At 39.4% G+C, this 26,428-nt stretch overlaps 1 protein-coding gene across 17 annotated transcripts in view; it reads left to right on the top strand.

Annotated features, from left to right (window-relative positions):
* Positions 1-26,428, top strand: part of fggy (FGGY carbohydrate kinase domain containing) — a 346,341-nt gene that overhangs the window by 38,001 nt on the left and 281,912 nt on the right. For all 17 annotated transcript variants that reach the window (XR_011888007.1, XR_011888000.1, XR_011888001.1 and 14 more), the window contains exon 5: positions 7,455-7,543. Coding sequence is in view for 8 of the 17 variants with exons in the window: in XM_072273806.1 (XP_072129907.1) it covers positions 7,455-7,543 (89 nt within the window). In the remaining 9 variants the exon portion in view is untranslated. The remainder of the gene's footprint in view (positions 1-7,454; positions 7,544-26,428) is intronic.

Raw genomic sequence — 26,428 nt, 5'->3', positions numbered from 1 at the left:
CAGACTGACAATGTAGACTCAGAAGCTGACTTAAAACCACATTGCACACCACAGAGCCAAAAGTGATTAAGATGAAAAATTTCTTCCCCAGCACGAGAATTGATTTCATTTTGCCTCTAGTTTAGTGTCAATTCCTGCTGCATTCATATAAAGTGTATTAAGTTAACTATTCCGACGTATACCTCCCCTAGCGGCCCAGGAAAGTTGGTGGATAGCTGTTACGCATGCCTAAATATTTGAGATACTTTGATATTTGATATTCACAACTTGTCTTTTCTTTGACCCTTGAATGCCAAATGACAAATCTTTGTGTCTTGGCTCTTTTAGTCCTTTTAATCCAGCTAATTCCAATGTACTGCACATGTTCAGCTGGAGTCTTCACATTTTGAGTCTCAACACTGAAGTTCCTTTGAAGGACTAGAGTTATATAACACCCAGTGAGAGGAAAGCGCATTGTCTACTGGACAATAAAAATAGCACCAATGCTGATTCCACAAGATCCTCCAAAGTCACTGGAATGAAAAGTCAGTGTCTCCTAGGCCAGCATCCACGTTACTGAGGCCCTAGTACTGGAATTGGACTCAAACTGCATTGGACATCCAGGCAATGGCAACTGTAAGACTGCAGCTTTTCAAAAGTACTATCTTCTTAGAAATGTGAGGCTTAGTAAGATAATGAAATCTGCTGGAAAGATGTGCAGAAGTAATGCTTCATGACCATGACTGAGAAGTTCCTTCCCCAAAACTCTAAAGAATGGCACTATATGTTTAATTTAAAAAACCTATATGTCTAATTTAAAAAATTCTTGGTGTCTGACTGTCTGTTGTGAATTCAGTTATTACTTTTTGGCATGATTTAGATATCCTAACTTCTGAAAAGTAAACAACAGTAGTACTCAAAGTTTAGTTTTAATGGCATTTGTTTGTAAAATAAGCACATCTATTTACTCACAGAACAAATCAACCTTCAATCTGTAATAAAGAAGTTCTCATGTGTTTTTACTGTATTTCCTCTGGAGGTCAGAGTAATGAACACTGGTTGAATAGATTACAGGGAAATAAATGGGAAATTATAATTGACGGGATTGCTCTCACTGGTAAATTTAATGGTCTAGTTGGCCTCCTTCCATGTTATAAGGAAATATGATGTCCTTGGTACAGAATCAAAATGGCTATTGCTTATCACTGCTACATTGCATGGTTTGTTGCTTATTACTAAATTAAGGAGATAAAACGCTGCATTATGAAAGCGAGAAAGCTTCATCTGCTCACAGGTATGTGCATTTTCCTGCGTTGCATGCTTTTCCCTAGTGCAGGTAATCTTAGATTGCACTCATGTCTTTACAGTAATCTCCCTGACAATTTCTGTCAAGACTACCTGGCTAAAAAACTAGAGTCAGAATCAGAATCAGAATCAGGTTTATTATCACTGGCATGTGACGTGAAATTTGTTAACTTAGCAGCAGCAGTTCAATGCAATACATAATCTAACAGAGAGAAAGAGGGAGAGAGAGAGAGAGAGAGAGAGAGAGAGAAAAAAGAACATAATAATAAGTAAATAAGTAAATCATTTACATATATTGAATAGATTTTTAAAAATGTCCCTAAAGATGTCCTGGGTACTTTGTAGGCTACTGTCCAAGATGGAGCTAACTAGATTTACAAACTTCTGCAGCTTCTTTCAGTCCTGTGCAGTAGCCCCTCCATACTAGACAGTGATGCAGCCTGTCAGAATGCTCTCCACAATCAACTATAGAAGTTTTTGAGTGTATTTGTTGACATGCCAAATCTCTTCAAACTCCTAATAAAGTATAGCAGTTGTCTTGCCTTCTTTAAGACTACATCAATATGTTGGGACCAGGTTAGGTCCTCAGAGATTGTGATACCAAGGAACTTGAAGCTGCTCACTGTCTCCACTTCTGATCCCTCTATGAGGATTGGTATGTGTTCCTTCACCTTACCCTTCCTGAAGTCCACAATCAGCTCTTTTGTCTTACTGACGTTGAGTGCCATGTTGTTGCTGTGGCACTACTCCACTATTTGGCATATCTCACTTCTGTACGCCCTCTCGTCACCACCTGGGATTCTACCAACAATGGTTGTATTGTCAGCAAATTTGTAGATGGTATTTGAACTATGCCTAGCCACACGGTCATATGTATACAGAGAGTAGAGCAGTGGGCTAAGCACACACCCCTGAGGTGCACCAGTGTTGATCGTCAGCGAGGAGGATATGTTATCACCAATCTGCACAGACTGTGGTCTTCCGGTTAGGAAGTTGAGGATCCAATCGCAGAGGGAGGTACAGGGGCCCAGGTTCTACAACTTCTCAATCAGCATTGTGGGAATGATGGTATTAAATGCTGAGCTATAGTCGATGAACAGCATCCTGACGTAGGTGTTTGTGGTGTCTAGGTGGTCTAAAGCCATGTGGAGAGTCATTGAGATTGCATCTACCATTGAACTATTGTGGCGATAGGAAAGTTGCAATGGATCCAGATCCTTGCTGAGGCAGGAGGTCAATCTAGTTATAACCAACCTCTCAAAGCATTTCATCACTGTGGATGTGAGTGCTACCAGGAGATAGTCATTTAGGCAGCCCACATTATTCTTCTTAGGCACTGGTATAATTGTTGCCTTTTTGAAGCAAGTGGGAACTTCTGCCCCTAGCAGTACGAGGTTGAAAATGTCCTTGAATACTCCCACTAGTTGGTTGGCACAAGTTTTCAGAGCCTTACCCAGTACTCCATCGGGATCTTCCGCCTTGCGATGGTGTACTCTCTTTAAAGACAGTCTAACATTGGCCTCTGAGACGGAGATCACAGGGTCATCAGGTGCAGCAGGGATCTTCACAGCTGTAGTTGTGTTCTCCCTTTCAAAGCATGCATAGAAGGCGTTGAGTTCATCTGGTAGTGAAGCATCGCTACCATTCATGCTATTGGGTTTCGTTTTGTAGGAAGTAATGTCTTGCAGACCCTGCTAGAGTTACTGTGCATCTGATAACGTCTCCAACCTCGTTTGAAATTGTCTCTTCGCCCTTGAAATAGACCTCCACAGCTCATACCTGGTTTTCTGGTATAGACCTGGGTTGCCAGATTTGAATGCCACAGATCTAGCCTTCAGCAGACGACATACCTTCTGGGTCATCCACGGCTTTTGGTTTAGGAATGTACAGTAAGTCTTTGTAGGCACACACCCATCCACACAGGTTTTAATGAAGTCGGTAACAACTGCAGGATACTCATCCAGATTCAAAGACGAATCCCTGAATGCAGTCCAGTCCACCAATTCAAAGCAGTCCTGTAGGTGCTCCTGTGCTTCCCTTGTCCAAACTTTCTTGGTCCTCACTACTGGTGCTGCAGTCTTCAGTCTCTGCCAATACTCAGGGAGTACAAGTACAGCCAGGTTATCAGACTTCCTGAAGTGAGGGTGTGGAGTAGCACGATAGGCATTCTTGATGGGGGTGTAGCAATGGTCCAGTGTGCTGTTTCCTCTGGTATTGCAAGTGATCTGTTGATGGTAATTGCTTAGTGATTTTTTTTCAGACTGGCCTTGTTAAAGTCTCCCAAAACGATGGGTTCCTTGAATAAAGAACATGCTCCCCGAAGGCACTTATTTTCACCAGCCTTCCTAAGTATTAGCAATTTTTGGGGGAAACCCTTCAAACCTTCTTCCTGCTATTGCAAAATCCATTCACCTATTAGCAATACTTCCCCAGAACTTGTAGAGTACTTCCTGTTTTATGTTCCTTTAAGAGCTGACTGCAGAGGTTACATCTGGAAAGCTAAATACTTGCAGTAAATAGCTGAAAATGTTGTTAGTAAATAAGTGTTATACATGAGTCCCACAGCAGCAGGTTCAAGAACAGATACTTCCTTCAACCATTCAGTTCCAAACCAACCGACAAAAGTCTAATTATGCTCCTTCTCATAAAAAGATGTATAATATATGCTTAATGTATGTTTATCTTGTGAACGCTGCTTACATGATTTTATGTGCTTGTGATGCTGTTGCTAGTAGGGTTTTCATTGTATGTGTGCATACATGCAGTTGTGCATATGACAATAAATTTGACTGATTGTGAAATGGGTACTGTCAGTTTCAGTGTGGTGTTACACGGGGATTCACTATCAGATTTGGGGATCATGTTCTTAATGTAACTTTTCAAACGGCCTTAAGTTGACCCACAAAGACATCTCAATGTCAGTAAATGGCAGTCATGCAATTTCTACACCTTAATCCTTATATTTAACAATAAAAATAATCCATCAATACATGTGCTATGTATTTACTAAAAATTTGCTTTGTTGTTTGACTGATACTTGTGCAGAACTCAATGGGTATAGACTCCTTTCCAACATATTTATTCTTCTTTTCAAAGGTAAAAACACCATCTGGTGAATTTTAAGGTAGTTAATGGACTGATATTTTTGAATACTGAAACCTTGAAAAAGAAGGTTTTTGAGATGTTCAAATGTTCAATTTATTTTGCAGTATTTTAAATTTTGTTACTTGTTGGAGCCTATTATCATATTATAGAACTGAGCACACAGAAGTTAGTACAACAGGCAGCCACTGTTACACAGGTTTTATTCATTGTCAATCAAAGTTAATGCATCCTCCATAATTTAGCATATGTAACACTCCCATTCATGAAGGTGGGATGAATGCTGATCATCATATCTATGATACAAGTTTCAGCAACTGTTCATGGGCTACTTACAAGCAGAAGCTGAGATTAGGTTTGTGATCTTTTTTATTTGGTATTAACATGACAGAAGAAGATTCCAATCGTATAGAGTAAAAATTTCCTTACTGAGTTGAGATCAGTCAGAGGCAGTAAAAGTTAATAACAATGAGATGTACTGATCTTGAAGAAAGCTGCCCTTATAAATCGTAGTACCTCCCAGTTGTCAGTTTTGGCATTTCCAATGTCAATTGGTTTTCGTGACTCTTTTTTTGAAGGATATCTGGTATCCAGCTTTGGTGTTATTGGGTGGGCTGAGCAGCCAATCATATTCAAGAAATTGTGAGGAAAGGAAGTAGAATGTATGCAGTTCTACTTTTGGGAAATCAGAGATTCATTGGCAGTGGTTTTGGATTTTTGTGTTTAACAACAATCTTTTTAGTGGGTTGAACAGCATCTGTTGGGGGCGAAAGGAATTGTCAATATTTCTAGCCAAAACCCTGCATCAGGACAATACTAGGGTTTGACCTCACACATTGACAATTCCTTCCCCTCCTCCTGGTGTTATTGGACTAATTGAGTTCCAGTAGCAAGTTACTTGTTGCTCCAGATTCAGGCATCAGAACCTAGGCCTCTGCATCTCCCTCTGCAATTGGATCCTTGATTCCTAACCGGAAGAACACAATCTGTGCCCATTGGTAATAATATCTCCTTCTCAGTGGCAGTCAACACTGGCACACCTCAGGGTTGTGTGTTTAGCCCACTGCTCTACTCTCTCTATACCCATGACTGTGTGGCTAGGTGTAGCTCAAATGTCATCTATAAATTTGCTGAAGATACAACTGTTGCTGGCAGAATCTCAGGTGGAGATGAGAGGATGTACAGAAGTGAAATATACCAGCTAGTTGAATGGTGTTGTAGCATCAACCTTGCACTCAGCATCAGTAAGACCAAAGAGCTGATTGTGGACTTCGCGAAGGGTAAGATGAGGGAATACGAACAAATCCTCATAGAGGGATAAGAAGTGGAGAGAGTGAGCAATTTCAGCTTCCTGGGTGTCAAGATCACTGAGGACCTAACTTGGTCCCAACATATCAATACGGCTATAAAGAAGGCAAGATACCAGCTATATTTCATTAGGTGTTTGAGGAGATTTGGTTTGTCTTGAAAATTTCTACAGATGTACTGTGGAAAGTTGTAAAATTAGTCAGCTTCATCTTGGGTATTAGCCTCCGTAGCAATCCTAGACATCATCAGAAAGGTGGTGTCCGTTACTGAGGACCCCCATCACCCAGGACATACCCTCTTCTCATTGTTACCACCAGGAAGGAGGTACAGAAACCTGAAGGTACACACTCAGCAATTAAGAAACAGCTTCTTCCCCAATTCCAAAATGGACGTTGAACCCATGAACATTATCCCACTTATTTTTTGCTTTTGTATTATTTCTGCTTTTGCACTACTTTTAAATTAACTATTTATTGTACATATATACTTAATGATTTACTGACTTATTTATTTATTCTCTATATTATGTATAGCATTGTACTGCTGCCTCTGTTAACAAATTTCATGACGTGTTGGTGATAATAAACCTGATTCTGATTCTGATCTGCAGTCCTTTGTATCCCTTCAGTGTAAAACATATCTCTGTAGTAGAGATGTTTTTGCTAGTGTCAGTGTGTTAGAAACAACTAATGGCTACAGTTTTGTTGTCATTGATTTACTAAATCTGACCTACACACTTACCGTTTCTTGATGGTTCTATGGAAGTCAAAAATAAACCAGAAGCATCTGATGTGCTTTACCACTAAGTTCAGAGTTAGATTAAGAATGCACTGAGCTGAGGAGTGACACATTTTATGTCTGGCCATTCATTCACCTTTATTGCCAGTGTTGGGTTGACAGATGTAACTTTTGAATGTATTTATTGACCTTCATTAAAAACCTAAGTGCAGATAAGAAAAATGGTTACCTTTCTTTATTGGATGCTGTATTTTAATTAATTCATAATACTTTGTGTTTTAAAGTAATTCTACTTTCTGAAATATTGTTTTGATTATGTCAATATATTGAACTTTTCTATATTTTTGGTTGATAGACTGTTTAAAAACAATTTGAAGATCAAAACACCATTAATTCAATTAAATTTCCCCTCTGGAAATGCCATTTGTGGCCTGGTCATTCTTTGTTTTTTTGCTTTGCATTTTAGGATGGCAGCTTGGCCTCCGGCTTAACTTAATGCTCCCAAAGCATCACAAAAACAAAATGCAAAGCATGGGTAGATGGCCATGTGGAAGATGGTTCTGCCCAATGTTTCTTTATTCATATGATTAATTTCTCACTTGGACTGTCTTCAACTGTAATATGCAGAACATTTTGAAAAATCTTAATGGCTAGAAACTCATTCTGGCTTAATTGCATCAACACAGTATTTGTCTAGAATATTCAGTTAAGCAAAATAAATTTAATTTTTTTTGCTGTGTTTCTTTTAAAAACTAGAAATTTCAAAGGAATGTGATTATTTTTATGTTAATGTTAATCTTTACATTTTAAATTGTGATTTATTATACTAACAACTGTAGACATCTTTCTAAGTGGATTAATGTAACAGTTTAAAAAACTGTGTTAATTAGTTATACTGTAAATATTCTGGCACAGTAGCACCTAAAGTATAAGAGACAAAAATATCTGGTAAGTATCACATGGAAAGGATATTTACTTGTTTTGGAATGAAGTTAACTGTATTTACTGTTTAAACTTGACAGAATCTGCGAAGCATTTGCTGGGAAAAAGCTGGTCATTTCTTTGATCTCCCTGATTTTCTGTCTTGGAAGGCCACAGGTGCAACTACAAGGTATTTGTTTACATAAAGTCTGGTATTGCTGCAATAAAGATTGTTCATTACTCCAGTGGGAATCTTCAGGGAGAAAGAAGTAAACTATGCCAAAATGGTTGGGGGTGTTGCAGATGTAGTTTTGGCAATTTTCCAGTTGGACAATCTGAAACTAAGCCAGAAGATGAGATCATCGTGAAGCTTGAGGACAAGTTAATCCTGGACAATGTGCCTTAATTTGACAAAGTAAAGATTGTTCAATGAAACAGTCTTTCTAAATTCCCTCATGGGGTGCAGAGTGGGGGTAGAATTTGCAGGTGATGTGGATTGAACCCATACTATGAAAGAAAGCTGCTGTTCTCTTGGCTGACATTTGCAAACTCCCCCCTTCCACTGCCTGGCATGACTCAGTGCGTCTGCACTCTCAGTAAAATAGTGGTTTCATGTGAAATATGAGAGGCATATGCAGTTTTCTATTTCAAGAAAATGATCTCAAGCAGTGAATGTGTTTCTGTTAGTTCTTGTACACAGGATCAGGATGAAATGGTTTAATGATGGGAAGATGAGAACAAACATTGATACTTGTCACCATATGTAATTTTACCTTCTGAGCAAACAAAATAGTAACTGGGACAAAAAATGACTGTAGGTTTGAACAAAAACAAAACAAACTATTTTTGGAAATTCTGTTGTTGCATACAAGTATTTTACAGAATATTTGACAGTATTTTAGAATAAAAAAATGAAATATGATTCAAACTTGTGGCATATCAAGAAAACAGTGAATTTTTATATTTCACAAATGAAGTTACTCTAACTTTCAAAATCACCCTTTTATGCAAGTAAGTATATTACAATTTTGTAACATTGCTGAACATGTGATTGTTTTTGTAAAGCTAGTATAAGTTCTGCTCTGTGCCAGATTATAGAGCCCAAATTTTAGTTGACATTCCAAGACAATACCAGCAGAATGCTGACCATCAAATTAATTCACAGCAGTAGAAGTATTGACTCTCCCCTCCCCCACTTGCTTCAACAGAAGCAGCAACCCACACCCTCCACCATGCAAGTAACAGCAAATGCCCCTCAAACAGACTTTGATCCAGAGTCCATCAAAACTACAGTCCGTAACCCAGCACTTTAGTATCTCAGACAGGCTGTCTCTGCAACAATGAGAGCAGAGACTAGCAAATTGCTGTTCAGATGTTACAACCTTCTGCGTTGCTTCTCCAAGCACCCTCCCCTGCCCTGCAAAACTGTCTCGAGGAGGGAGAGGGGGAGATATATATATACAGCTTTTAGTGCAGGGTCCTTCTTCTGACAACAGCCAGTGATTAGCAGTGCTCGATGTTTTAGTCTGTCATGATGCTTCATTCAGTGAAATCAGGGAGGAACCGTGTCATCTACAGGGCCACTCCCCGAGGTCGCACCTCTTCCAGGCCATTCCTGGAGATAGAAAAACACTAGGCCGCATAGCCGGTCTGAAAATCCACTGCTTGCGAAAAATTGTAGTTTGAACTGCAGATTCTGGACCCTGACAGAACTCCAAGCACCCTAAAAAGAATGGAAAGGCATAAGAAGAAGAATAAGCTGTTTCGTGGATGAAGTGGAAGAAGTTGCCTGTGTCTGTAAAAACTGCTGGGGCCATCTTTCCTTGCTCCTCCCTCTTTGTGTTATGGGTATTCATAGTAAATTCAAGAAACACAAGAATCAATGAAAGATTATACCCAACAGGATGAATGAGGGACCAATCTACAGAAGACAACAAACTACAAATACAAAAAGAAAGAAAAAAAGCAATAAATATCGAGAACAGGAGATGCATAGTCCTTGAAAGTGAGTCCACAGATTGTGAGAATGGGTCAGGGATAGGGCAAGTGAAGTTGAGTGAAGTTATCCCCTCTGGTTCAAGAGCCTGTTGGTTAAAGAGTAATAACTGTTCCTGAACCTGGTGGTGTGAGTCCTAAGACTCCTGTACCTTCTTCTTGATGGTAGCAGCAAGAAGAGACATGATCTGGGTGGTGGGGATAATGGATGCTGGTTTTCTGTGACAGCGCTCTATGTAGCTGTGCTCTGTGGTGGGGAGGACATTACCTGTGATAGACTGGGCTATATGCACTACTTTTTGTAGGGATTTCCATTCAAGGGCATTCGTATTTTCATACCAGGCCATAATGCAACCAGTCAACGTGCTCTCCACTTGACATCTATAGAAGTTTGTCAAAGTTTTAGATGTTTTAGAGTATGATGAGTAAGTTTGAGCCTCTTATCTAAGAAGGGATATACTGGCATTGGAGAGGGATCAGAGGAAGTTCACGAAAATGATTCAGAGAATGAAAAGGTTAATATATGAAAAGTTTTTGATGGCTCTGGACCTGTACTCACTGGAGTTTAGAGAAATAAGTGCGAATCTCAGTGAAACATGTTGAATACTGAAAGATCGACAGAGTCGATGTGGAGAAGACGTTTCCTACAGTGGTGGAGTCTTGGACTAGAGGGCACAGCCTCAGAAAACAGGGACGTCCATTTAAGACAGAGATGAGGGGGAATTTCTTTAGCCAGATGGTAGTGAATCTGTGAAATTCATTGCCACAAGTGGTTGTGGAGACCAAGTTGTTGGGTTTATTTGAAACAGGCTTTGATAGGTTCTTGATTAGTAAGGATGCCAAATGGTTTTGGGGAAAAGGGAGGAGAATTGGTTTAGGAGGATAATAAATCATCCAGGATAGATTGGTAGAGCACACCTAATGGGTTGAATGGCCTAACTCCAATTCTATATCTTACGGTCTTATGGCTTACCAATCCCCACTCCCTCTATGCCTCCAGTACTGTGCTCTGTGTTGTCCTCTGACTCCCTCCCTCTGAATACTTGTTCATTGTCCCCGAAACAGAACAACAGCCAGAATACCTCCTGGAATTCAATTCTTTTTTTCTTTATCCCCTCCCTTTCTATTCCAAATCGACGGTTCTAATTATACCTGCCCACATCTAACACTGTAAGCCTGGTCTTGTACAAGGAGGACCAGGTGGCATGCATGTACATACCATCTGTTACGACTAAAGATTTCCACTTTGATTGTAACTGATGTTTGATAGTGTGGCTTAGTACTAAAATAGTTGTTGGCCCACTGCATCTGTGCTGATCAAATGGGATCCAATGGATGCACTAAAATTTCTAGGCTATTATCTTGTAATTGTCAATAGCCATTGTTTCTGCAGACCTGCCATCTTCAAATTAGTTTTACTTCTCTTGCGTTATATCAGTGACTACAGCTCGAAAACACTAACTCCTGAGCACTTTGGTATATCCTTAAAAAATATCATGAAAGGTGCTACGTAAATGCATGTTCTTCCACTGAAATAAACGACGAATGCATTGTTTAAATGACATCATCTTTCAACAGCTCTTTCCAGGAGTGTACACAAAATATTGACACTTAGCCACAAAAGGAGATGTCAGGACAGATGCTTGCTTAAAGTGGTAGACATGGTTTGCAGTAAGAAAGAGAAATAGATGTTTAGAAATGGATTCTACAGAAACAAAATACACAGTTATTGATAATTTAGTGATTAAAATGCGGTTGGGCAAAGATGCATACATCTGGATGCTGTATATCAACTGTAGCTATCATCCCCTCAAAACTAATCAATAAGCTCCAAGACCTTGGCCTCAATACATCCTTGTGCAATTGGATCCTTGATTTCCTCACTTGTAGAACCCAGCAAGTTTGAATTGGTAACAATATCTCCTCCACGATCTCCATCAACACAGATACACCACAAGGCTGTGTGCTTAGCCCCCTGCTCTACTTGCTTTACACTTAAGACATTGTGGCTAAGTACAGCTCCAATGCCATATTTAAGTTTGCTGATGACAACACTGTTGTGGGCTGAATCAAAGGTGGTGATGAATCAGCATGAAGGAGAGAGACTGAAAATCTGGCTGAGTGGTATCATAACAACAGCCTCTCAATCAATGTCAGCAAGACCAAGGAACTGATTGTAGACTTCAAGAGAGGGAAACCAGAGCTTCATGAGCCAGTCTCATCAGAGGATCAGAGCTGGAAAGAGTTAGCAACTCTGAATTCCTCAGTATTGCTATTTCAGAGGATCTATCCTGGGCTCAGCACATACGTACAACTAGGAAGAAAACATGGGAGCACATCTACTTCCTTAGGAGTTTACAGAGATTCGGCAAGACATCTACAAATTTGACAAACGTCTGTAGGTGTGTAGTAGAGAGTATATTGCCCGGCTGCATCAGAGCCTGTTATGGAAACACCAATGCCCTTGAATGGAAAATTCTACAATAAGTAGTGGATTTGGCCCAGTTCATCATGGGTAAAGCCTTCCCAACTGTTGAAAACATCTACATGAAACACTGTCATAGGAAAACAGCATCTATCATCAGGGATTCCCACCACCCAGACCATGCTCTCTTCTCGCCACTGCCATCAGAAAGAAGTTACAAGAGCCTCAGGATTCACACCACTAGGTTCAAGAACAGTTACTGTCCCTCAACCATCAGGCTCTTGAATAAAAGCAGATAACTTCACACAACTTTATTTGTCACGTCATTGAAATGTTCCCTCAACCAATGGACTCACTTTCAAGGACTCTTCATCTCATGTTCTCATTATTTATTACTATTGTTTATGTTTGCATTTGCACAGTTCTGCTTTCTGGTTGAACGCCCTAGTTGGACAGTCTTTCATTGATTCTGTTATAGTTACTATTCTATAGTTTTGATGAGTATCCCCCTATGAAAATGAATCTCAGGGTTGTATATAGTGACATATATGTACTTTGACAATAAAATTTACTTTGTACATTGAACTTTGAAAAATTGGAGGTACTATACCAACAAAATTGTGCATAATCCATGTTGAAGTTGAAAAAAAATGTTGAATTGGTAATGAATACATCGCTGTATGGTCTTTCTTTTTGTTCTTGAAGATGAGCACTACAATACTGTACATGCGGGGGGGGGGGGTGGTTCTGAACATCATTGTTGTGGTGTGTGGCTAGACCATAAGACAAAGGAGCAGAAGTAGGCCATTCGGCCCATTGAGTCTGCTCCGCCATTTTATCATGAGCTGATCCATTTCATCCTATTTAGTCCCACTGCCCCGCCTTCTCACCATAACCTTTGATGCCCTGGCTACTCAGATACCTATCAATCTCTGCCTTAAATACGCCAAATGACTTGGCCTCCACTGCTGCCTGTGGCAACAAATTCCATAAATTCGCCACCCTCTGACTAAAAAAATTTTTTCGCATTTCTGTTCTGAAAGGGCGCCCTTCAATCCTGAATCCCTCTCGTACTAGACTCCCCCATCATGGGAAACAATTTTGCCACATCCACTCTGTCCATGCCTTTTAACATTCGAAATGTTTCTATGAGGTCTCCCCTCATTCTTCTAAACTCCAAGGAATACAGTCCAAGAGCGGACAAACGTTCCTCATATGTTAACCCTCTCATTCCCGGAATCATTCTCGTGAATCTTCTCTGTACCCTCTCCAACGTCAGCACATCCTTTCTTAAATAAGGAGCCCAAAACTGCCCACAGTACTCCAAGTGAGGTCTCACCAGCGCCTTATAGAGCCTCAACATCACATCCCTGCTCCTATACTCTATTCCTCTAGAAATGAATGCCAACATTGCATTCGCCTTCTTCACTACTGACTCAACCTGGAGGTTAACTTTAAGGGAATCCTGTACGAGGACTCCCAAGTCCCGTTGCATCTCAGAACTTTCCCCATTTCTTTCCCCATTTAAATAATAGTCTGCCCGTTTATTTTTTCTGCCAAAGTGCATAACCATACACTTTCCAACATTGTACTTCATTTGCCACTTCTCTGCCCATTCTTCCAATCTATCCAAGTCTCTCTGCAGACTCTCTGTTTCCTCAGCACTACCAGCCCCTCCACCTATCTTCGTATCGTCAGCAAACTTAGCCACAAAGCCAACTATTCCATAATCCAAATCGTTGATGTACAATGTAAAAAGAAGCGGCCCCAACACTGATCCCTGTGGAACACCACTGGTAACCGTCAGCCAACCAGAATAGGATCCCTTTATTCCCACTCTCTGTTTCCTGCCAATCAGCCAACGCTCTATCCACGTATGTAACTTTCCCATAATTCCATGGGCTCTTATCTTGTTAAGTAGCCTCATGTGTGGCACCTTGTCAAACGCCTTCTGAAGATCCAAATATACAACATCCACTGCATCTCCCTTGTCTAGCCTACTGGTAATTTCCTCAAAAAATTGTAATAGGTTTGCTGGCAGAATTTTTCTTTAAGGAATCCATGCTGAGTTCTGCCTATCTTGTCATATGCCTCCAGGTACTCTGTAACCTCATCCTTGACAATCGACTCCAACAACTTCCCAACCACCGACGTCAAGCTAACAGGTCTATAATTTCCTTTTTGCTTCCTTGCCCCCTTCTTAAATAGCGGAGTGACATTTGCAATCTTCCAGTCTTCCGGAACCATGCCAGAATCTATCGACTTTTGAAAGATCATCGCTAATGCCTCCGCAATCTCCACAGCTACTTCCTTCAGAACACGAGGGTGCATTCCATCTGGTCCAGGGGATTTATCGACCTTTAGCCCATTCAGTTTCCTGAGTACTTTCTCTGTCGTAATTGTGACTGCGCACACTTCTCTTCCCTGCCACCCTTGAGTGTCCGGTATCCTGCTGTTTTCCTCAGTGAAGACTGATGCAAAATACTTGTTCAGTTCCTCTGCCATCTCCTCATCTCCCATTACAATTTCTCCAGTATCACTTTCTATCGGTCCTATATCTACTCTCACCTGTCTTTTATTCTTTATATACTTGAAAAAGCTTTTAGTATTCTCTTTGATATTATTTGCTAGTTTCCTTTCATAGTTAATCTTTTCTCTCTTAATGACCTTCTTGGTTTCCTTTTGTAAGGTTTTAAAAACTTCCCTATCCTCTGTCTTCCCACTAATTTTTGCTTCCTTGTATGCCCTCTCCTTTGCTTTAACTTTGGCTTTGACTTCTCTTGTCAACCACGGTTGCATCCTTTTTCCACTTGAAAATTTCTCCTTTTTTGGAATATACCTGTCTTGCACATTCCTCATTTTTCGCATAAACTCCAGCCACTGCTGCTCTGCCGTCTTTCCCGCCAGTGTCTCTTTCCAGTCAACTTTGGCCAGTTCCTCTCTCATGCCTTACTTGAGTTGCTGTCACCCTCCTGTCTGCTTAAACCACTGGCCATTCTCATCTAACCGCTCTCATTAACAATAATTTTTGCCCACAGAACTGCTGCTCACTGTATGTTTTTCTGTTTTTCGCACCATTCTCTGTAAACTCTAGACTGTTATGTGTGGGGTGCCATGGCAGCATAGCAGTTAGCATGACACTATTACAGCTCGTGGTGCTCTGGAGTTTGGAGTTAAATCCCAGCGCCGTTCTATAAGGCATCTCTGTATGTCCACCCTATGGAATGTGTGGATTTTCTCTGAGTGCTCTGCTTTCCTCCCACAGTCCAAAGATGTTACAGTTAGTAGGTTAATTAGTCATTGTAAATTATTCTGTTATTAGGTTAGTCTGGATAATGCCTGTCTGGCATCAACAATCATGCATAGTCAAAGTCACTTTGATCACATTTCATCCCTACTCTGATGTTTGGTCTGAACAACAACTGAACTTCTGGAACATGATTTTATGCATTCAGTTGCTGCCCCATTATTGGCTGATGAGATATTTGCATTAATGGGCAGGTGTACGTGTATCTAATAAAGTGGCCACTGAGTGTATATTTTATTGTTAAAATTAAGTTAATTCATTAATTTCTTTCTTGTTCATTCATAGTATCAGTTCAAAATGCTTTCTTGTGATGTTGTCATTGCGTTCTTCACAACTTAGGTACTCTATATGACTTTGAAATGAGTGATTTTATGCAAATTGATGCTTTCATTGCTTTTGAAAGTCTTGACTTCCTTCTTATGAAGATAAAATATCTGTTGTCACAAAAATCAGCATTGATTTTTGTGTAATCTAACTGTTGCTTAATTCCCATTGGAAAATGCCTCACTAATGTGATATTTTTGACATTGTGTGCCCCATGCATGCAATATTTTGGCACAAAGGGAAATACATAAGTATTCATAAAACAGAAAAATAATGTAAAAGTGATTAAAAATATACATACATTTCACCAATTATACCAAGTCAATAATTATACTTGGGAGCCATTTGATATCACATTGAAACCTTTAAATTGCTTTCCATCTATTTTTGCTGCATCTCTGGGCTGCTAAGTTTGTACTAACACTAAATTAAGGATTATTAAATATTTTATTAAATAGGGACATTCTTGTATTAATAAATCATTATTGTTATTTTCTTCCATTTCTAAGTAATACACTTAAATATTTACAGATTTGCATCTGCCGTCTCATTCATTCACCATCTGTTGGGAAGCAAGTTAGTGTATCAAAAGTGTACTCTCCTTCTTATTTGCAGAATGTTTAAGAATCGAAAGAAGGGAATGAAAAATGTTAGGAAGGAATGTGTGGGTAAGGAATGAGTAACCAATGATAGAACAGGTGGAATTCAGAGAGAGCAGAAAGGTGAAATAAGGTATTGTACTCTGATGAGGTATCCTATACTTTGTAATGTGCCAGATTGAGTTACTGTCTGGATATTGCCATTGCAACCTGTGCAAAATGCTGAATCTTTCTTAGAGATTCTGAGCAAAAGAAAAGCAACTGAAAATCAGTGAAAACACAATTCATGTCCCAACAGGGATCATATATATGTTCCTGACTTGCTGTGCAATTTACAACTTGTTTAACTAGGAAGAGCTCAAGGAAAGTCATCAAGGGTGACTCTTTGATTCAATTTCTGCTTGATCAGTGAGGAACTGTTGTCATACGCATTTTTGACCTTATCAGGTATGTGAATGATGAAAGGGTGATGGCATTCATGCAGGGTTAAATAAGTACAGTAAACATTCAGCCCAACTTTCTGAGGGGTGGGATTTTGACAGGAAATAGGTACACTCTTTAAGATATGCATTTAAACTTTTTGTGTACAATTAATGCATATAAGAGATGTAATTTTTCAGTCCTACTTTTAGACTTTTATAATTGAATGTCATTATTTCAAAAGGTTCTCTTCAAATTTTCAGATATTTTAAATTATAGAGATGTGCAGCCTTTAAGCTTTCTGATCTAGTACTCTACCAAAGTGAAGTCACTGGCTAAAAGTTGTATTATTTTTGGCTGAATGGAAGTCTCTCCCAGAGACCAAAATGCAGCAGATATGGCAGTTGAGTTCCTGCTGTGTTTTGTGTGTATAAAAATTTCCAATGTTGTGTTACAGTAAAGTACTGCTGTTAAGTAACAAACATTATTCTTGGGCATTAGTTTGTGTTAATCGAGTGCCATATTTGCTTACAAAATAAAAGTAATTAAAATTTAAAATTTTGGACTGCATCGATGTGTTCTGAGGACATAGTGTTGTGGCCAGTGACTTGAATGGGAATATTTGTGTAGCTAATTATCCGCAACAGAATATGCTGTAGAAATGAACTGTCCTTACACATTTGCAACTGCTGGTAAGTGATGTAAGAGATAACACCTTTGTATCTCATGTTAATTCATCTGTATCCTTCTTTATATTGGAAGCAAGCTGAGTGAAGGTTTGCCAGATTTGTCTCCTGATAATTGTGCCCTCTGTGACACAATTCTGTGTAACAACACAACACTCTTTGAAACTAGCTTCTGACTTCTTGATCAATACATTTTTTTCTGAATACTTGTGTCATTTTTACATTAAGGTTGGTGTTAATGTTGGTAATTATGTTAAGGAATACAATAGCTCAAGAAGGCATTTTACTATCATCTTGGGCATCCAGTGGTAAGTTTTAAATGTCAGTCTTGCCAGAGACGGCAAGAGCCCAACTATGGATATGAAAAGATACAGTTTTATGATTTCTTGTCACATTGACTGTCTAGTAAGATACTTCAGCAAATTATTTCCTTTTTTTCTGGTAAGAATGGAAAATAGAAGCATTATTGAATTTCAAAGGGAATTTTCCTGAGTGCTAGGCAGACTGAATGAGCTTAATGGAGTTTTTGACTATGTAGCTTTCATTGGCTTTGCATTTCTTAGCTGGCATAGTAACAGGGTGATGTGAAACCAAATCTGAATAAACAATTTTTGGGTTTCTAGCTGGGTCCAGGTATCTATTTTAACCAGTGTTTTGATGACAAACTCTGCCATCTTCCTCAGAGATGATGCCTGGGTATGCCTAGTCTGGTGGTATTTATACCTCTGTTGTTCATTCCTCCTGATTGGTTAGTCCTCATCCAGTCAGGTTTCATCTGTACCACCTTGGTGGTAGCAGAACATTGCATTCGCAATGGCCGTAGGATTGACTTTGACAGCACAAAGCTACTGTGCTGTGCCATTTGCTTTTGGGACTGCAGTGAAGGAAGCCATTGAAATAAAACTAGATGAAAATAATTTTTAAAAAGACAAAGGTCTCACTCTAAGTAAGAATCTGAATTGGATTGTAAACAAGGTGGAACAGTGGAAACCTGATTGGATGAAGAGTGACCAATCTGGAGGGACGGATGTCAGGGGTGTAAATGTCAATGGAGTAGGCATGCACAGGTATCATCCGTGATGAAGATGGCAGAGTTTATTATCAAAACGGCAGTTAAAATCTATAACTGTACCTGGCTGGAAACCCGAGAGGAGTTTATTCATCATATACACTGGGAAAGCACTAGATCAGAAGGATGAGGGGGATCTCTGTGAAACCTTTCGAATGTAGAAAGGCCTAGACAGAGTAGATGTGGAAAGGGTGTTTCCCATGGTGGGAGAGTCTAGGACAAGAGGACACACCCTCAGGATAGAGGGGCACTCTTTCAAAACAGAGATGCGGAGAAATTACTTTAGCCAAAGAGTGGTGAATTTGTGAAATTTGTTGCCACATGCAGCTGTGGAGGCCAGGTCTTTGGGTGTATTTAAGGCAGAGATTGGTAGGTTCTTGATTGAACATGGCATCAAAGGTTATGGGGTGAAGGCTGGGAACTGTGGTTGAGGAGGAGATTATAAAAAAGGATCAGCCATGATTGAGTGGCGGAGCAGACTCGATGGGCCAGATGGCCTAATTCTGCTCCTATGTCTTATGGTCTTATACAGGGGCCCCCAACCTTTTTTGCACTGTGGACCGGTTCATTATTGACAATATTCTTGCGGACTGGCCGACCCGGGGGTGGGGGGGGAGGGTGCAGGGGCGGGTTGGGTTGCCAACGGACAAGAGTAGCAATCAAATATGTTGTGCTTACCTTGAAAAAGACTACAATGACCATGAAGCTTTGCGCGAGCACCAGTGCGCATGCGTGACCTGCACATCCATGTACCTGCCGATTTTTTTCCTGCAAATTGCTTTTGGCGATTCTGTTCGGGGTGGGGGGTGTTAATCACGACTGCAATATAGGTAATAACTGGCTAATACACTCAATTTCGTTTCTAAATGGGTTTTTCTAATGAATTTAATATTAAACACACAGCGCATATTTTCCTCGCATGAATATAGTGTTAAGTCAACTATCAGGGGAGGACAGGGGAGCTTGAAGTAAGTGTTGAACGAACTTCCAGTAGAAGTGGCAGAAGCAGGTTTGATATTATCATTTAAAGAAAAATTGGATAGATATATGGATAGGAAAGGAATGTAGGGTTGTGGGCTGAGTGCAGGTCGATGGGACTAGGTGAGAGTAGCGTTCGGCACGGACTAGAAGGGCAGAGATGGCCTGTTTCCATGCTGTAATTGTTATATGATTATATAAGTCATTTATAAGTCAATAGCATCATAACATTTTAAGTAACGTTTGGATATTAAACACACAGCACATATTTTCCCCGTATGAACATATAAAATCATTGCAACACACCAATATCGCTGAATCAGTGGGGGGCCCTGGGCTTGTTTCCCTACAACAAGACGGTCCCATCGAGGGTGATGGGAGACAGCGATACTCGAAGGGGGTTCCTTATGTCCAGTCTATTCTGCAATTTAGTTTTCGTTGCATTCATTGCAGAGACATGTTGGAAATGGAAGCAACGTTTTCAGTGCTTTCGTGGCTATCTCAGTACATTTAGCCTTGACTTAGATCCGGAATGCCGGCAGAGATGTTATGTCAAACATACTTTTCAGCCCGCCGTCATTTGCAAGCTTTCAAGGAGTTGATCTCCTTCCCACGCTGACATGGTTGGCGTGTGGGTAATGACCTCGCATGCATAATTGCTCAACAGTGCGTGTCACAGGGAATGAGGAAAGGTACAGCTGACTCATATCGCCAAATCATATCTTTTCCTCGCGGCCCGGTAGCACATGCTTTGCGGCCTGGTGGTTGGGGACCGCTGGTCTTATAGATCTGTAAAACCGAAAGCTTCTTTAATTCCATTTTATAAAACTTTCAATCATGGAAAGAGCCAATTTGTCCTTATGCTGCCAATTTTAAAAAGGTATCTAAATTATCCCAATCTCTTGCTGTTTCCCAGAACCGTATTTTTAAGAGCTTTAAAGTGCCAAAGGCCCTTTGACCTACAGTATTAATTTTACTGTAACTATAGAAATTTTTTAATATTTTCCCTATTGAACATTTTTCTCTGGAAATGACAGTTTAGGTTTTATATAATGAAATCCCAGTAAAGAAGCACACCAGGCATTTGAGTTTTCTACCAAACTGTTATTTCTACTGACTAAGTAAGACCAGAGGGGTATGGATTCCTATGTTAACCATTATTAGTTTCTGGTGAATAAGGATTTGCTCCAAAATTTGTTCTGGTTCAGTGGGTTTCAAATTTGGTATTTAATAGAATCAAAAGGGTTAAAATTTCTGGTGCTGTGCTTCAGCTCCTGTGGAAATGCAGAAACAATATAGGCTGTTATCAGTCACCATATTTAAAACATTTGTGGGAAGCAGTGTTATGTTAGCAGTCCGCTACAATGTCTTCAAATAAATGCACTTAATTTGTAAAAAGTTCAATATCAGCTGTATGACTAGCCTTAATCTCTTGGCTCCATTTAAAATGATGAAAGCATGCTATCCTACATCTTCACCTTCTAAGTTTGGGTTTTCTCAAAATTCACTTCTGTAGCTGAATGTTCATGTTAAAAGAAAGCTGTTGTTTCCTTTTTTGTTTTAACCAAAAAAGATTTGTATTTGCCTAACATTCAGAGTTAGAATTAAAATTGGGCCTGTAATTTCTTCTGTTGGTAATGTTAGTAAAAATACATTCAAGAGAAGGGGGAAAAAAAAGACAGAAACCTGCTGTAGACTTTTTATGTGTTTGACTGCTGCTGTAAATCTGGTTTCCATCCTTAAATGTGTTCATAGAGATGAACAAAAACACTGTGACTGGATAAAGCCTATTGAGTCTTTATCCAGAGTTATGTTAAAAAAAACATGCAGAATTAAGGTAGGATGTACAAGCAAGATGTGAGATCTAACCTGTTAGAAATGAAGTTAGTTTAATTAAAGAGAACATTTCTTGATATCAACAGTGATGAAGTGTTTGTATAGTATGACAATTTTATATTGACTAGTCTATGTTTTGTTTTGCACTTGTCACGGAGGCAAGAAGCAAATATGCAAAACAAATGAGAAAATGCATGATTCATGATTTTTTTGTGTATTTTGCTGAAAGGTAATGAGTAAATATTGGTCCTTGTTTTCCAGCTCTAAATAGTCACTATAGTTTTGGCCACTTGTTGTATCCCCTCCTGATACTTGCTTCTGCTAACTTCAGTGGAGCTAAATATCACATGAAGAGTAAAATGGACTGCTATTAATCACATTTATGCTGGTGCCTAAATTCAAATTTCTAACAGTGGTCCTGTATTTATAAATTACCTTCATACCTTTTATCTCAGTGAACGTGTTTACTTTTTCTTTGTGTGCAAAATCAAAGTGAAGAATTTTAAGCCATGTAAATGAATAGATTTGGAAGCTGATATGTGGTTAAATATTTAGATAGAAGTTGGCTTTGAGTCAGTTACCTGAGACTGACTTGACAATTTCTGTATTTAAAACAAACACTCAAGACTGCTATAGGAAAATGTCCTCTGTGGAAATATGGAATCAATTTAAATATGTTAATCTCTTATACTAAAACATTGACATCAGTTTTGGAATCTGGCGCAAGTATTGTAGCTATGCAGGTATTTTCTTAAGGGTCTTTGTGAAAGGTTTTCTACCTAAGAATTGCTTCATTCTTTCTTTGGGAAAGCTTGGACCATTGCAGTTAATATCTATTGCTTTGAGGCTGCCTACTTGATGACAGTATTCAGCAGTTGCCAAAGCCTTGGTCATAATGGATGCTATGAGAGGAGATCTTTTACTTGGCCAATTTGGCATGAAGTTGCTGAGGTTGCTATAGTCCTCTTCATTGGCAAGGCCAACAAGAACGGAGGTGATTATGGTCTACTTTCTTCAACCATTGGGATCTTCTGGTAAAAGAACTTTGACAATGCTGTTGTGGAGGAAGTTCCAGTGACCATGAAGACATGGCATTGAACGACTTGAAAGCACTGGTTGCACGAAAGGTTCTGAGACTAGGCAATAAGATGCTAGATGAAGAAAGGGTCGTAGAATTTGACAAGATCATGCCTGGTCGGCTAGTTCGAAAGATTGAGACTCATAGGGTCGAGGTTGAGCTGGCTAATTGTATCTAAAATTGGCTTTACTGATAGGAGATACAGGATAAAGGTAGAAAAATGCTTTTCTGATTTGATGCATGTGACCAGTACCACAGGTGTTGGTATGGGACCTTTGTTATTTGAAATACAGTGCATAATCATGATTTTGATCTGAATGTAGGAGGTCTGATTAGTAAGTCTGTTGATGACATGAAGTTTAGTGAGTCAGTTTGTAAATTAGTGGTTTTGTAGGTAATGAGTAAGGTTGTCTCAGATTATATCAGGGTATAAATCAGATGGAGAGTTGGGCAGAAGTGAAGTGATGAATCTTGAAAAGTCAGATAACACTAGAACATCTACAGTAAGTGCAAGGATGCTAAGGGAATGTTATTAATAGAGAGATTCTGGGATTCAAGACCATAATACCTTGAAATTGGCAACATGGGTTAATAGAAATGGGGCATACTTGTCTTCATAGATCAATGTATATAATATAAAACCTGGGATGTTACAACTTAACAAAAAAATGATTAGGCTGCACTTGGAGCACTATGTGCATTTCTTGTCACCTCCTAAGGGGAGGATATGATTGCACTGGAGATTGCAGAGAAGTTTCACCAGGATACTGCTTGGATTGGAGAACTATAATCATGGGGAGGTGTTGTTTTCCTGGAGCAAAGGAGGCTGAGATGTGATCTGATAGAGCTATATCAAATCGCAAGAGACATAGATATAGTCAGTAGTCAGACTCTTCTTTTTTCTCATGGCAGGGTTACCAAAAACAAGAAGGAATCTGTCTAAGGTGAGAGTAAGGAGTATTACAGTGGTTTTTAAGGGAAGATTTTTACATGAAGTGGTTGGTATCTGGAACTCACAGCCAAAAGATATGGTCAAATCAGAGATAGTCACAATGTTTAAGAGCCATGTTGTAAAGCACTTGAGTAGGCAATTCATAAAATGATATGGCCAAATATAAGTAAAGCCTAGATGGACAAAAAAAGGCATTATGGATGTGGTGGGTTGAAGGACCATTCCTGTGATTTTCTGAATGCTATGACTGATGTCCCAGTCATAAAAACTAGCCACACTTTTAGCCAGACTGTTCTTATACATTTGAAGCATTGGGTATCCATCAAAAAAGGAATATATCAAAATGTTGCAGTGCATTCTGTAGCTTTGGTGCAGCAGTTTAGTAGAATAGGGTGTCAATCAAGCAGGCTGTTTGTCTTGAATGCTTTGGGGCTTCTTGATTGTTAGCAGAACTGCACTCAACCTATAATCAAGCATTCCTTTGGATTCCTTGTGATTTTGACTTCCCAAATATTGACTGGGACTTCCATAATGTAAAAGGACTAGATGGGATAGAGTTTGTCAAATGTGTTTAGGAAAGTTTCCTTAATCAGTACATAGAACTTCCAAAGAAAGGGTGCGCAATACGATCTAGTGTTAGGGATTAAGGCAGGGCAGGTGACAGAAGTTTATGTAGGGGAACACTTTGCATCTCGTGGTCACAGTGCTATTAGTTTCAAAGTACATATGGAAAAAGCTAGGTATGGTTGGCAGTTTGAGACTCTCAATTGGAGAAAGCCAATTTTAATGACATCAGAAATGATCTGGTAAGTGTGGATCGGGGCAGGCTCTTTTCCAGCAAAGGAACACTTAGTGGGAGGCCTCCAAAAGTGAAATTTTGAGAGTACAACACTTGTATGCGCCTGTCAGAATAACAGGTAATAATAACAGGTTTAGGGAACCTTGGTTTTCAAGAAATATTGAAGCCCAGGTTAAGAAAAAAAAGGGTGCATAGCAGGTATAGGCAGATAGGAACAAATGAGGTGCTTGTAGAGTAGAAGAAATGCAAGAGAACACTTAAAGAAATCAAGAGGGCTAAAAGAAGGCATGAGGTTGCTCTACCAGACAAGGTGAAAACAAATCCTAATACAGATATATTAGGAGCAAAAGGATTGTAATGGACAAAATCGTTCCTCTGGAAGATCAGAATGGTCGTCTATGTGAAGAGCCAAAAGATATGAGGTAGGTCTTAAATGCATTATTTGATTCTGTATTTACACAGGAGACAGACACAGAATCTGTAAAAGTCAGGCAAAGCAGCATCAACTCCATGGACCCTATACACTTTACAGATCAGGAGTTGTTCACTGTCTTGAGGCAAATTAGGATGGATAAATCCCCAGGGCATGTCCCCTCAGACCCTGCAGGAGGCAAGTGCAAAAATTTCCGGGGCCTTAGCAAAGATATTGAAATCATCCTTAGCATCAGGTGAGGTACCGGAGTATTGGAGGATAGCCAGTGTAATTCTGCTGTTTAAGAAAGGCTCTAAAGATCAATCAGGATATTATAGACTGGTGCGACTGACTTCAGTAGTGGGAAAGTTATTGGAAGTTATCCTAAGGGACCGGATATATGAGTATTTGGATAGACATGGACTGATTAAGGATAGTCAGCATGGCTTTGTGATTGGTAGGTCATGTTTAACCAATCTTACAGAGTTTTTAAGGAAGTTACGAGGAAAGTTGATGAAGGCAAGGCAGTAGATGTTGTCTACATTGACTTTAGCAAGGCATTTGACAAGGTCCCATATGGGAAATTGGTGAAGAAAGTTCAGTCACTTGGCATTCAAGGTGAGGGGGTAAATTGGTTTAAACATTGGATTTGTGGGAATGGTAGCAGATGGTTGCCTGTCTGACTGGAGGCCTGCGACTACTGGAGTGGTCCTGGCAAAACCTAAAATGAACATCAGTGAGCAGGTTATTGGAATAAGGGCCAGTTTAAATGAATAAATGAATCTGATAGCATTGTTAAAGCCACCATCAATTACTTTGCTGATGCTCGTAAGTAGATTGATGGTATGATATCAGCTGGAATGGATTTGCATTTCTTTTTGTGGACAAGAGACTTACCTGGGTGATATCCAAAATTATAAGACTGAAGCCAATGTTGTGACTGTACTTGAATGGTTTGACTAAAGCTAGTTCTAATGTGCAAGTGTTCAGACCTACAGCTGAACGTTTTATGTTTTCATTGCCTTTCCTGAATCCAGTGTTCTCAGCTATTTTCTGATATTGTCTGGAATAAAGAATGCTTTTGTGTTGGCGAGGACCTTAGGAGGAAGTTGAGACTGATCATTTATTCTGCTCTTCAGGCTAAACATGGTTTCAAATAATTCAGTTTTGTCTTTGGCACAGACATGCTGGGCTGTGCTGTAGTCAAGGATTGGGATGTTTTGTCTTCTCTCATTAGAAGATTAATTGTCCACAGTACTTCATGCCGTGACTACAGTGATTTCATCTGATCTATTGGATGTGGAATTCCATTGTCTTGTCTGTTGTATAATGTATTTGCTGTTTAACATACATATTTTACAGCATCTCTCTTTGGGTCAAAAGTATAAGAATGCTTGCTGCTGTCATCCTATCCTTTTTCATTCTTCATTGAACAAAGATTGATCCCCTGGTGTGATCGCAAATGTTGAATCAGACTTATGTCAGACTATGAGGTTACAGATTGTGGTGGCATACATTCTTTGTGTTACTGATAATCCTTGACACCTCATGATTTACCACTTTTAAGCTGCCTGGGTAGTGCTACACAATATCTTGGAGGATGTCTTTGGTGTGAAGGCTGGACTTTGCCTCCACAGAAAATGTATGATTTTCACTTTGATTAATGCTGCCACTGATAAATGCATGCTTAGCTGGTAGATTGGAAAGGATGAGGTCAATTAGCTTTGAGAACCTTGCTTACACAGTGCAAAATATGTGAAAATGTTAATGGACGCATTAGTAATTTGAAAGAGCATAATTATCGATATTGCATGCAGTTTTACATTACATCGTGTAATTTGTTTTCCTTCTTACTTTAAGATATGGTAATTTGCAGTATTCACACCTTTGGTGAAATGTAAATCATGTTAACATCCTTCGTTTCACCCACCACAGTATCCTTAAATAGACACAGTAATTTTGTAAATGCAGTTGCATGTAATTAATTTCAAATTTCTCAGTACTTGAGAGTAATGAGGTAACTCATAAAAGTTGGCACCATTTTAGACACAATTTTCTTTTTACTTGCAGTATCTGATAAAGGTTACGGACATCCTAATATATAGCGCAGAGCGGATATATTATAACTTTGCGTCTTATTGAAATCTGCACTAAATCAAATTTCATCCCTTATTCTTTTTCCGCCCACTGTTTCC

The sequence above is a fragment of the Mobula birostris genome, chromosome 12 (genome assembly GCF_030028105.1).
Source record: "Mobula birostris isolate sMobBir1 chromosome 12, sMobBir1.hap1, whole genome shotgun sequence".
Taxonomy (NCBI): Eukaryota; Metazoa; Chordata; class Chondrichthyes; order Myliobatiformes; family Myliobatidae; genus Mobula; species Mobula birostris.
The sequence above is the reverse complement of the archived record's forward strand: the minus strand, read 5'-3'. Positions and strand labels throughout refer to the sequence as shown.